Source organism: Echeneis naucrates, chromosome 4 (assembly GCF_900963305.1).
Source record: "Echeneis naucrates chromosome 4, fEcheNa1.1, whole genome shotgun sequence".
In the NCBI taxonomy this organism is placed as follows: domain Eukaryota; kingdom Metazoa; phylum Chordata; class Actinopteri; order Carangiformes; family Echeneidae; genus Echeneis; species Echeneis naucrates.
The window spans coordinates 20,360,340-20,373,901 of record NC_042514.1 but is presented as its reverse complement, the minus strand read 5'-3'; the positions used below and the strand labels follow the sequence as shown (position 1 = coordinate 20,373,901).

General features: G+C 43.9%; 1 protein-coding gene across 1 annotated transcript; it reads left to right on the top strand.

The window, feature by feature from the left end:
• Positions 1–498: 498 nt before the first annotated feature.
• On the top strand, positions 499–12,203 carry wdr18 (WD repeat domain 18). Its single transcript, XM_029499939.1, has 10 exons — positions 499–751; positions 2,415–2,525; positions 2,713–2,846; positions 5,422–5,563; positions 7,016–7,159; positions 7,564–7,628; positions 8,129–8,253; positions 11,021–11,184; positions 11,371–11,439; positions 12,021–12,203. Exons 1-10 carry the CDS (start codon positions 542–544, stop codon positions 12,147–12,149), a joined length of 1,293 nt encoding a protein of 430 aa, XP_029355799.1. The 5' UTR covers positions 499–541; the 3' UTR covers positions 12,150–12,203.
• The last annotated feature ends 1,359 nt before the right edge of the window (positions 12,204–13,562 follow it).

Genomic DNA, 13,562 nt, shown 5'->3' with positions numbered 1-13,562 from the left:
GTGTGTGTGTGTGTGTGTGTGTGTGTGTGTGTGTGTGTGTGTGTCATCATCAGAAACTGGATGACATCATTCACTTCACCTCTTTCAGTTCAGGACTGTTTTTTTTTTATCTCATTGATCATATAGGCCTATGTTTATCATATCATTAGTTTATTAAATTGTTTTATTTACTCAAAACTTTTTCAACGCGAGACACAGTTTTTCTTACAATTCTAATCAAATGAACGTACACATGTATGATTCTGTTATTGTCTCAGTTTAAATGAAGGTTATGTCTTATCTTGCACTTTCATTGGTTATTATTATAACGCAGCTGTAGTCGTCTCACATGAATACGTGTTATTACGTATTCAGATCGTGTGGTCTTGTGTGCATTTATTGTTGGTAACCACAACATTTACGAATAAACCATAACTTTGAAACATATTTGATGGTGACCCGCTCCTACATTTCCCACAATGCACTGGGAGCCGGATATAACGTTCAATGTTGGGAGAACACGGCCGGTTTCCCGCGTGTGCGCTGCGTTGTTTGAGCCGACATGGCGGCTCCTCTGGAGGTTATCCTGACCAGCGACTCCGGCTCCCCGCTGTGGAACAGCACTGTGTTCGATCTCCACAGCGGCTCCAGCCTGCTCTCATACCGGGGAGGGAACAGCTCTGCCAGGACGCTCGTAGTCCTCCGCGGGGAGTTCCTGCTCTCCGCCCAGCTAGGCAAAAATGTCATCAATGTATGGGAGATCCAGAGAAAGGTAAGGGCTATCTGTCCTGCTCACATCTGAGCACATCTCCCGTACCTGTCTTCACTGACTAATCATATTCACCCGGGACAGGTGGCGGAAAACAAATCTGATTCGAAAATTCACTTTGTATCAGTTAGGTCTTTGACACGACAGCCTGGTACCAGCAACCGGCTGCCTCCAGCTCACTGAAGCAAACAAATCCACGCGCAGGGGACAGGGATTTGTTGTGACGGCTCAGGCCGTTCACTTACGCTCTTCATTGTTTTGTAGCAAGGTGTCGTTCGCGAACGATCCGACTCTGAGAGCTGGCACTTTGAAGTGAGCGACGGGAGCGGGGTCTTGATTGGGAGCGGATTGTTTTTTCCCGTCTTCTTATTGTCAGGCGTGTGTGCATGCTGGGCAGAAAGAGGAGGGGAAGAGTGTCTCACACACACACTCACACACACACACACACATACAGAGTGAGCACACGAACAGAAGGGGGACGAAAGTTTGTGTGCTACAGACAGAAGCAACACGCAGAAAGGTGAGAAGCCCCTTTTCCAGAGAAGTGCAGACCCAGTGAGCTGATGGGAGACCATTAGTTCAGCCTTCCCACCTCTTACACATGTGATGGCACGGAGACTGTGTTGTAACAACAACTGTCCCCTCAGAGAGGCTCTTCTCCAAATTAGGCAGATGATAACAGAGACAAAAATCAGGATGAACCCCTCAAAGCTGAGGCATTTTTGTAGTTTTGGTTTTAATGCCAATCTTCACTTAAGACTAGCTCAAACTGTTACCTGGATGCTGCATTTCTCTTTTTGTTGTACAAATTTTAATTTATGGGCAGTGTGGCAGCATAGTGGTTAGTGCTGTTGCCCCACAATAAGAAGGGTTCGGTTCCTGGGCCCGGGGGCTTTCTTTGTGGAGTTTGCATGTTCTCTCCGTTCCTGTGTGGGTTTCCTCCCTCCATCCAAAGACATCATGTTTGGATTAATTGGGAACTCTAAATTGTCTGTAGGTCTGAGTGTGAGTGGTTGTTGGTCTCTGTCTCTGTGTGTTGGCCCTGTGATGGACTGGTGACCTGTCCAGGGTGTACCCCGTCTTCACTCAATGTGAGCTGCAATTGGTTCCAGCACCACCGCAACCTGGAAATGGATAAGCAGTAGAAGATGAATGAATGAACGTTTTAATTTGCATTCTGTTGTATGATTCTTTATGCTTGTCTATGTTGTTTTAGTGTGAGTGGTTAAAAGTTTATAAATGACATACATTCAATCAGAGATCGGACCTTTGTACTAATTGGGCTGGATCTTTGGGATTTGTATTTTATAATTTATTATTTGTAGCCTTATGCCTCAGTTCACTGTATAAAAAAAATCTATAAATAAAGCCTTATAAATAATAAACATTTGCTACAATGTATGTTATTTACATTAGTAATTCATTTTACACATAATTTAACATTATTTTTGTAATAAGCAACAATCCAAGGAGCCACTTGGGAGCCAAAAGAGCAGGAATTCCCACCACTAATGTTTTGGTGGGGAATGCCACGTCCCATCACGAGCCTGTAGTCAGCTTGAGGAGTTGGAGTGAGAATGGAAGCATTTTATTTTTGAAAGAATGCTACTTTAATTGGAGTTTGTCATGAAATTAAAACAACATGCATATTTCCTATATGTTGCAGGATCAGCTGCAGCAGAAGATTTTGTGTCCAGGTGTTGTCACCTGTCTGATGGCGTCACCGAACGGACTCTTCATTGCTGCTGGCGTTGCTGAAGCTGTTTACCTTTGGGAGGTGACTCAGCTCAGGGCTTCTACCTCCTTCTACCTTCCTCTGTGGTTTTATTTATGTCTCTTGGCATTTGGACTAAATGTTTCTTTTATACATTGGTATATTCATAACTGCTTGCTGGTTATGAAATGTTCTTGTGCAGATCAACAATACAGAACTGACTCAGTGTCTTTGTTTATGATTGGCTCAGGTGTGCACAGGTAAACTACTGTCGATCCTCAGTCGTCACTATCAGGATGTGACCTGTCTGAAGTTCACAGATGACAGCAGCCATTTTGTGTCTGGAGGAAAAGACAATCTTGCTCTGGTGTGGAGTCTTAGCAGGTAAGACACACCTGGACATTAAAGGAAACACCAACTGAATGTTTTTCAGGTAGTTAGTGTGATTATTAAACTACAATATTATTGTTGTCATGCTCCTGTTGCTATGCTGCACTGGGGGTGGGGTCTGGCGGGGGACCGGGCCCTTACTAGTCTGCCTCCTAAATTGCATTTACATCACCCTTCACCCACCACACACACTTAACACTATTACTTATCACAGCCACAGTTAGGTACACCACATATACCCCACACAAGATTTTAATGCACCACACCTTGGGGGATGGACCAGGGTGGGTTCCGGGGTCACTTTGTTAGGGTAAGCTGCAGGACAGTGGTGTGCTGCAGCCCTCTGACCTCCCTCCACCCTCCTCTCCTTTCCCCCAAACTTAATGCATCACACCACATCCAGGGTCACAGTGCAGTTGAATGCTTCCTCGACAGGGATTGAAGAAGCACAGGTCTTCTTCTCCTGCACTGTGTCCGCCTGGGGGTGCCTTGCTGGGGCTCTCGGGTGGGTCTCTTCAGTCGGTGGGATTTGGGATGTGAGGTGTTGTGGTGGATGTGGACGGCTGGATGGTGGATGGGGGGTGTTGGGGGGCATGGGGCCCTCCTGCCCTGCTCTGGCTTGCACTTGCTTGGGGCGGTCCGGTGGTGCGTGCCATTGCCCGCCTGGAACACCGGGGGCTGCGGTGTGCCACGTAGCAGTGGCAGTGCTCTGGGTTTGGTATTCTAGCACTCAGGGTGGCGTGCTTGGGGAGCCTTGGCCTCTGACCAACTCTGGGCCCTGGTGATGTTCTCACTCATATTTAGGGATTGCCCACATGCATGTGTGGTATCAACTTGCCAGCTCTTGTTGGGTCACATCATGAGGAATTGATGACTCCTGCCTAAAATCAGTTGAGCTGCTCTTTCATTCCATCACTATGTACCCTATCTTTGTTTCGGCCCCTCTTTTGGGACAGCTTCACCTATCTGGACACCTTTCTCTGCAGAGATCTACACAGAAACCTTCTCTTAATCCTGAGTGAGGTGACAGGAAAAGCACAGCATCCTTCACTCCACCAGTTCCTACCAGCACCACCTGCTTCCCCTCCCCTGTCCATCCTTCCACACATTTATTCCCCCCCGTATTCACTGAGGTGTAGCACTGCCCTCTCCTCCACACAAAGGTCATTCCACTCAATAAAGAGCCACAAACTAGCTTCCAGGGAGGGCAGGTGATGGTCACACACAAACACTAAAAAATAATAAAATATTTAGCTGCAAGACTAAAACCTTATGAGGACAAATGCAGACACCCCACCCCAAAAAAGAAGAAAACAGACCAGATGGTCGTCAAAACAAGTTCCTGAAGCAGTAAAGGTGTTGGGTGTTTCTAGAGCCTAAAATATGGACAAGAAAGCAATTTAAAAAAAAAATTGAGACAGTTCTGCTGTTCTCCTGAGAAATTGAATGGGAGCAATGTCCTTTGGAAGTGCATAGATCAAATAATTGTTAAAATAGACACATTGTCGGAACCACGACATCTACTCCTTTTTATTCTCTTGTGGTTTTTTCCCTATTTTGGGTTGCCACAGCAAGTCAGCTCTGTAACTTGCATGATTGATTTGGCTGCAATTTTGACGCTGGATGCCCTTCCTGTTGGACTTCACCCATTTGTCTGGGCTTGGGACCGACACAAGCCAAGAATTTCTACTAATGTGGAAAAAATGGTAAGTTTAGCTCAAGCTATACGCCCATGAGAACAATTTATAAATTTTTTTCAAATCAGCTCTGCACTCTAATGAAGCTACACACCACTTTAGCTTTGAACATTGTCCCATTAAAAACTGAAATTCTTTCGAAATTGAGCACGATACTTGAACAGTTTCTGCTAAAATAAAAGTAAAAGTATAAAAGATATTAAATAAACAAAAGAATAAGTAAGACTTTTGTCAAAATTTTAAAGTTTAAATGGAGTCTGCAGCTTTAAGAATGGGGAAGTAGTAGAGGTTTGGAAAAAGGCAGAAAAGTTGAGCGTTCTACTATACACAGATACAAACACCAATTAATTATTTGGCCCCTTTTTTCACCATTTGCACTGCGCACCAAAAATGCGTATTTAGTAGAGAAAAATACTTCTTTGTCTCTGTGTGTTGGCCCTGTGATGGACTGGCGACCTGTCCAAGGTGTACCCCGCCCTCACCCAATGTGAGCTGGGATTGACTCCAGCACACCTTGCCCAGAATGGATAAGCAGCAGAAAATGAATGAATGAAGACTTTAGCCAGCACATTAACACATTAGCCAATATTTAATTTTATAATTACTTATTACTTAGGTGGCAGCTATAGATAAGTTCATTTAACTTTCTCTGATATCTTTCCATCCTCTGTTTGTTTTGTCATTGTTTTGCCATAGTCTGTTTTAAAATATGCAAGCATGATGGTGCTGTTGCTTGAGATGTTAAACGCGCATGCCATGTAATCCCAGCATCCTGTGTTTGATTCCAGCCCAGTGCCTATACTGCAAATCTCTCTCCTCTGCAACTGGAGGGTTGGTTGTCGTCTTCTCATTCTCTCATGTCTGTGTTTTAGTGTGATCCAGTTGGATTTAAACCACGCCCCTGAGCCACGTTATGTCCTGTCTCGTCACTCTCTACCAATCACAGACCTTCACTGTGGCCTAATGGGAGTTCAGGCTAGAGTCGCGACGGCATCATTGGACCAGACTGTCAAGGTGAGATTGTTTACAACACCTGCACAGGTATGATGGGTGGAGTCTGTCACAGCTGCATAAGTGCACCAGCTCAAAAGAAAATAATTTTGTTGGAAGTTCATTTTGATAACTGACTCAGTGTGGGGGTGGGGTCGCGCCCTCTGGTGGAGGAGTAAAAAGTATTATTACACCTGGTCCTCTAATCTAGGATTGTGTAACATCATGGAAGGTTAAATACAGCATGTTTGACCTCGTCTCTGTCAAGTTGATAAATGAGTTTGTAAGGGAACTGTGGGCTGGAAGCAGAGATAATATAATGGTTGTCATGGCAATCAGACAGGTAGAACAGGTGAGGAGGGTTTGTCTTTGAAGGGAAGGTGACTGATGGTCCTCAGTCTGCTGCTCCAGGAAAAAAAGCAACCTTCATCACAACAACAGTCAGTAATACTTAGACTCAGGTTAAATCATCCATCTTGTTTTGTTCTCCCAGCTTTTGATTCTTAAGGGAAGTGGGCTTGTTTGGTACTGACTCAGTACGTGATCTTGAACAGGTCTATCAGTCCAATCAGTGTTGAGACCATTTCAGAGATGTGGGTGTGGTCATGTCGGACTTCCTGTTGAACTGTGTTGAGTTACAGTTATGGTGTAGAAAACACCAGGAACAGGTCCTCTATGGAGACATCATCAATCAGCTTGATCAAAGTAATTCTTATCTTTACACAGGTAGTGTCTCCTCTCGTTGTCTTCAGATTCGTTTTTAATTTTGGTAAAATCTTCTCCGACATAAATCACAGGAGGAAGAGTCTCAGTAATGGCACGTCAACTCAGTGTGACATCTTAATGGATGAGCAGCCGAGGTGTTGCTGCAGCTCACGCTTTAAATTATCTGGTTTTTAAGTGGAGTCTGGGACAGAAACCCAAGTTGTTCTGCAGAGCCAGCAGCTCTATTACACTGAGGACCGTAAGCAAGGTTGGGGTCAAAGCTGGAAACAAGAAGAACCATGTACTCCACTCCAAAATACTCTTTATAAAACGAGGTAAATCAAACAGCTGTGAATTAACACACATTGCCTTTGCACCAAGAATTGAACCAAGAGTGTAGTGTGTGAAGCAAATGGGGGAATGACAGACTCTGAGTTTTGGTTACAACCAGAACCCAGTCCAGCGTTGTCTGATCTCACAGTGGTAACAGGGTTCATAGTTTACAAAAAAGCAAATGATAAATATCAGAATAGATGGGAAATATAAGCAACAACAGCAGCTTGAGGATTGTGTGTGTGTGTGTGTGTGTGTGTGTGTGTGTGTGTGTGTGTGTGTGTGTGTGTGTGTGTGTGTGTGTGTGTGTGTGTGTGTGTGCGCGTGCGCGCGTGCATGCGTGCATGCGTGCGTCCGTCCGTCCGTCTTCTCTGGTGTCTTATGAGGACCAGTCTGCAGTCTCTTTAGCATCCATGTTGAATGCTTGTCTCTGTCCAGGTGTGGGAGTTGTCCTCAGGTGAGCTGCTCCTGTCCGTCTTGTTTGACGTGGAAATCATGTCAGTGACCTTTGACCCCTCCGAGTACTTCCTGTTCTGTGGAGGAAGTGATGGAAACATTTTCCAGGTGTCTCTGTGCAGCCAGGTGAGTTTATGTCATCACATCTTGACAGATGTCACATCCTGCAGCTTACAGGAGGATCCTCAACATAAACAACCAGGAGTTAGACAAGGTCTGTGCTCTTGGGTTGTGTTCATGTAGACCGTATCACACTGCAGCACACGCACATATGGATGCACAAACAGAGAGTTTAGTCACAGTCATATTAACCCAAGGTCTGGTTTTCTCAGGTAGTCCAGACCTGATCCAATATCTTTCCCCCCCGATCTAGGGACTGGACCACCTTACATTGTTGCCATTCAAGAAAAACACAGTGAGACATCAAACAGGAAACTTAAGAAGACCAGGAGACAACAAGCGTCGCCGCTATCTCTGTTCTCTGCTGGCGATAAAGTTGAGCTCTATTAAAAGCTTTGTCTCCTCTGCAGAGTCTCAGTCGGGACAAGTCCTTCCAGTCTGACAATGATGGAAACCAGGTCTTTAAAGGACACAGGTGAGACCTGAGAGTGAGAGTTGAGTGTTGTCAGATTCACACTGTGCATTGAAAACAGCAGCAGCAGTGGTGGTGGTGTGAAATGTGGGGAGCTGTGAGAGATGGTGTTCAGTCTTCCATGTCTATGGAACATTGGAACATGTGGTCCTCACCATCTTGAAAGGACCAATCACCGCATGAAAGTTGAAAACTGATTATATGAAATATATAAGTCTGATGTATAAGACGCAGATCACAGACTCACCCAAGTCACTGCACGGGCCCTCAAGATCTCATTTCAGTTTGAATGAGGACATCCTGAGTTCTCTGTCCTCATCACAAACAGTATTCACTGCAGAGACTGAGGAAGATTGGACCTGTGACAGGACTGTATACCTGGTGCGAATCTCTACATTGAAAGACAACAACCCCAACCCTACCTGTTAGAAACTAATTCATGATTAAGTTTGTTGTTTATTTATCGGTGTGGTGGGAGAGCTGAACTATATGGTCTTATTTAGGAACCTGGTGACTTGTCTCTCGGTGTCCATGGATGGGACTATTCTTGCCTCTGGTTCACATGATGAGACAGTTCGACTCTGGGATATCCAGAGTAAACAGAGCATCCGCTGCCTCACCCACAAAGGTAAGTCTCAGTATGACAGTCCCATCAGTGTGGCCAGGATCACAATCAGTCCTGTCAATGTGGACAGGACTGGAATCAGCCCTGTCAGCGTCGAAAGGATCAGAATCAGTCCCGTCAGTGTGGACAGGACCAGACTGAGTCCTGTCAGTGTGGACAACATCAGGATCAGTCCCCTCAGTATGGACAGGTTTAGTCAGGATCACTTGTGTTGCTGTTGAGAGAATCAGGATCAGCACCCTGGTTTTGCTCCTCTTTCTGGAGGAGCTTTCATTTCTAATAAGTAATGGCAGGGACATGAGGAAGGAATGCCGGCCATGATCATGACTGGCACTTTGTAATTAGCCAAATCCTCTCTGTGCTGAAGGCAGTCTCACTTCAAACAAGACCATCAGGAGACTGTAATCCTTCTTTTGGCTTGACCGTCACACTTGTCCCCCTGTCATGTTTCCAGACACCTCTGACAATAAAGCAGAGCTTTAGCTCAATCAAAAGCTTCAATCATTCATCAGCAACTCAAACTAATTGGTCTCAGCACCTTCATGTCTAGCTGCACGGTAGATCATAAAATGCCATCAAGTATCTGCAAATGATCCAACTGATACTATCAGACCAAACAAAATCCAGAGAGCTAATTCTTTACAAATCATGACGCTTGAATCTGCTGCTCTTTGTCTCAGGATTAAAACTCAGTATCCTCAGTAACTGTGGTGTCACAACTCTGCACCTCTGCTGATGCTGACTCTGGTTATAATCTGATTAATTAATTAGTGAAATAGAATCACAGATTGTCACTTTTTAGAGATGTGCGTATGAACAGGTTCAGGCAGAAATATAAATCATTTCCACAGTGAAATGTCTTCAGTGCTGCTGCTGTTCCAGAGAAATATCCAAATGCCTGATGATGAATGGCATCAGAGTGAGACTTCTAAGCTCAGTTACCATCTTTGACCTCATCTCAGCAGTGGGAGACGTACTGACAGCTCCAAGTGTTCCTGAGCACATCATGGGCAGAAAGAGGCGAAATCTCAATACATTAGGAGCCCAAACCTGAAGATCCAGTTTGAACACGGATTAAATATCTGGTTAATGTTTTGTTGGTCAAGCTCACCTCAGTGTTACCTGGTCAGGGTCTCAAATTTTAACAGATGTTTTCAGATAGAATCTGGTGATCCATTTTTGCGGTTGAAGGTTTCCTACCTCAGAAGAACACAAGCTGAGGGTTTGTGCAGAATAGTGAAAGTCTGTCTTTTAGTTGTTGTGCTAATAAAAACTGGCTCATTATCGCCCACTCTGTTACAAATATTGATCAGCTGCTTGGCTTTAGCTGCTAGAATTACACTAATAGTCTGATTCTGGTCCAACATGGAGTCATAATTAAGAACCAGAGTCTGAGGCTTAAGAGCTGCCAACCCACTGAAGACAGGTTGAGGAAAAGTCCTGCAGACTAACTGTTTCATTGGGCTCATTCCCCTAGACCCAACTGGAGAACCAACCTGGAGGACTCTCCTGGTGACGTCTAATCAGGTGACATTGAAAATGTAAAGACTAGGAGGATGAGACTGACCGTATTCAGAGGATGGACTGATAAGTCTTTGATCTTGTTTCTGCCCCCCTGACGCTCAGTATCTGCAATTTATTTTTAAATTAGATTGAGACTCTTATCATTTTGAAATAAGATTTAAAGTCTAGGTCTCTGTATTGAAACATTCAGACAGCAAGGCTTTTTGCCCTCATTGTCTCCTGATTCTGTCTCGCTTGCTATCTCTGTTTTTACCTTCTTCAGACTGCAAAGACGTATCAGAAAGCAGAAAGAGTCTGTGCACTGATGGACAGAGCTACAGGGACACAATCAATAATCTTTTTCAAGAGTTGCTTTTCAGACTGATTAATCTCTGAGGCTCCATTATGCTTCTTGAAACAGGAGATTCACACTGAATTTAGACTCATCTGTTCCTGCCAATAATTATTAGTCAATTGGTCACAGTGATCAATAGCTGAGTGAGTTATAAAGATTGACTTTATTGATCAATGAAAATGATCGGTTTAACAAAACCTGCAGGTTGGATGAGGTGAAATGTGTGACGCAAACCAGGGACCAAACAAGATCCAGTCTCAGTGAAACAGGAGCCAGAGATGACAAAGATGACGAGGACCATTATGGTGATGTCCTTTGTGAGACCAGGTCGTCATCTAGTCGCTGCCCATCATGTTGACCTTGTGATGTAAATGAGCAGCTTCCTGTTTTAATTACCGGTGGTAACTCTGCGGTTGACTTCCTGTCCCCAGTGACCTGTCACCTTGTAGCCTCTCAAATGGATCCTTGTGATGATCGGAGGTAAATTAATCTGAAAATTCCCTAGACAGGAAGTTAGCGTGACAGGCCCAGGCTCAGTGCTGCAGGGACTTTGCTGGGGTCACTGGGTGAACTCCTGTATTGTAGACTGGCCTTGCTTCCATGATGGAGACCAAGCTGGAGATGGAGTTTTTACACATCTGGTCCTACAGCTCTGTCAGAGTCATCTAGTCCTGTCAGGTGGTTTCAGGTGGACTGCAAAGTTCTTGATCTTAATGAGTAGACCTACTCTCCTGAGGTGGACCCTCACATGAGGTCACTTCCTGTGCAACATCCAGGTGGAGCGCTTACTGGTTCTGTCCAACTATGTGAGTGGTGGGGTCAGATTGATCAATGAGTTTCAGTAACACTGTCATAGAGTATCTGTATACTGACACCTGCAGTCCTCTGACATCACTTCCTGTTTGTTTTCAGGTCCAGTGACAAATGTTGTCATTATGACAGCTCCAGCTAACATGTTCCTGCCCGACACTCGGCCAGCTGTTCCACTGCCACGCTTTAGCCGACACCTGCACGCTTCTGAAGGTGATGTTGGAGACGCCGGAGAGGTGTGTGTCCGGCTTGGCCGTTACACACAGGTGAGTCCTTAGAGGAAGTCATGCCCCCCTCATGCTGATGCACATCTTGACCTCCCTGGGGGTCAAGACCAAAACAGAACATGGATCAGATTACGGTCATAGTAGCGACCTGTTGTCGTGTAGCATAGTGTACCTTGGTGCACATTTTTCTAAAAATGTATTTTGAATCTGTTTTTGCACTTTCAGGAGGAAGAGGAGACGTATTTGCAGAAGGCTGAGAGGTTGAACTCACTGATGAATGCTGTAACTGACAAGGTGAGACAAGGCAAGATGGACTCTGCTGTCCAACAATCCCACAATGCAGCATGACACTGAGGTCAAGAAATTACTTAAGACACACAGCAACAAAAAAATATGCTGCGGGAAGCTGAAACAATACACTGCAAATTAAAAAAATCTATGCAAAACAAAAACACACAAACCCCGAACAAAATGCACCCATCTTGTGTTGGTGTTTTCAGGTGTGCTGGGAAACTTTGAAAACTATTAGCGAGCATTTAGCCAAGCACTAGCATCTTAGTTAGTGTCACTTAAAAAAAAAAAAAAAAAAAGTTGTCACCGTGGTTAATGTGGTTTAAGACATCACAGTTGTACTGAAACTAAAGAGACAGGAGCCTCATTCACCTCTGACCTGGTTTATATTTTGGTACCAATGATTCTGTGCAACAAAGATTCTAAACAAATAAGTTGAATTTATGTGACCAAAATCTATTTATGATCATTTCATAATCAAGTATCCAAGACTAGACTGGACATCGAAGGGTCTGTCAGATGGACCAGGAAAGGACCCTGTTAACGTTGTGTGTCTTGTATACGTTATGCATGTTGTCTTTCAGTCTGTGTACGGTGACGGTGAAAACACGAAGGTTCGAGTTGCAGAGCTGGAAGAAGAAGTTCAGACTCTGAAGAAAATCAACAAAGATCTGTACGACTTCTCTAGCCAGCTGCTTACCAAGCCCACATAGATGTGCGCGCACACAGACACACACACACACTTACTCTGTTGATGATAAAATAAAATCCAGTTTTTGTAGAAATCTGTGTTTGTCTGTTATTTTAGACAACTATCCATAACTAGTTGTGATCTACAAGTGAAGGCTGCTAATTAACAACCATTTACCCCAGTTATCTGTAACTATTTTAAACAGTCTCAAATCACTGGAGTAATTGACAAGGGAGTAATAGGCCCAGAATCAACCAAACAGGATTGAATAACTCAGGATTAACTGACACGGGTGAAATTATCTGTGATGTCGTTGCCTGATCATTGGGCCTGAACATTGTACATTTTCAATACCCAAGAAGTGTTCCAGTGATCCAGTGGCTTTACACTGGTTATCAACTCAGTAAATCCACCTGGATGGTCTAATTTCCAGCAATTGCACATAAAATAGGTGGTGTTATCATAATAGTATACCTAGACAAGTCTTGGGCAAGCAGGGCTTCTAACAGAGCAATTAATTTCATCATTGAAGAGCAATGTTTCAAAAAATTTGAATAATTTAAGAACATAACAGCCAATAGCAAAACTGTTGCTGGTTCCACATAATAAAAAATGGGAAAATGTCTTAATTTATTAAATCAGTGAACATTTTCCTGATTAGTTTAGGTCTCAGGCTCAAGTTTCTTTAACACGACATGATGCTATTTTTTTTTTTAATGATGCTCCCAGTTAGAGGAAAATAGACAACAAAGGAAAGGATGGATTAGGGGCGTGGCTACTGTATGATTGACAGACTGTACCACCCGATCAGGATAGAGTACAAAGCAGGTCGAATCCACTCCTCGCTCCTCTTCAGCTCCATCTTCGCTAAATATGGTTCCAACTGCTCTCAAAAAAAAAGAAAAAAAGATGGCCAACAGAAAAATTACAACCTGGAGCCTTCAGAACAGCAGCTCAAAAAATGATGGGTGACAGCACTGTTTTTTGACCAACAGCACAACTAAGACCAAGTCAAAAGTAAAAATTAAAGATCTATAACCACACATCAGAACTTGATTCACGTCAGATTCAAATTGCTGTAAGAGTCACGGGAAATATCAGTCTTTATCATGTGATCCTGACAAAGAATGGAGGGAAACGATTTCTCAGCGCTGATGGAAGAGCAGGAGGAAGATTACATTTTTGTTTTGAAAGATTATTATATTTCTCCTCTGAGATTTCGCACGTCTTTGTGTGTACTTTCGAAGACTCAAACAGGAACCTCAAGTTGTGAAATGTCCTCCTAAAGATAAGCACTGATCTCTGCAATGGCTCTATAATGAATACATGAGCAGGCACAAATGAAGACACGAACAGACTGAACGCTGCTCCTTTTCTCCCCTCTCGGTGTTTGGAGTTACACCTCCTGCCGCCCTCACTTTTAAACTCAAGTCCT

Coding starts and splice junctions, on each gene's coding strand:
- wdr18 (XM_029499939.1), top strand. CDS start 542: ATGGCGGCTCCTCTGGAGGTTATCCTGACCAGCGACTCCGGCTCCCCG. Junction 2,847..5,421: donor CTGGTGTGGAGTCTTAGCAG/GTAAGACACACC, acceptor TCTGTGTTTTAG/TGTGATCCAGTTGGATTTAA. Junction 11,440..12,020: donor TGAATGCTGTAACTGACAAG/GTGAGACAAGGC, acceptor GTTGTCTTTCAG/TCTGTGTACGGTGACGGTGA.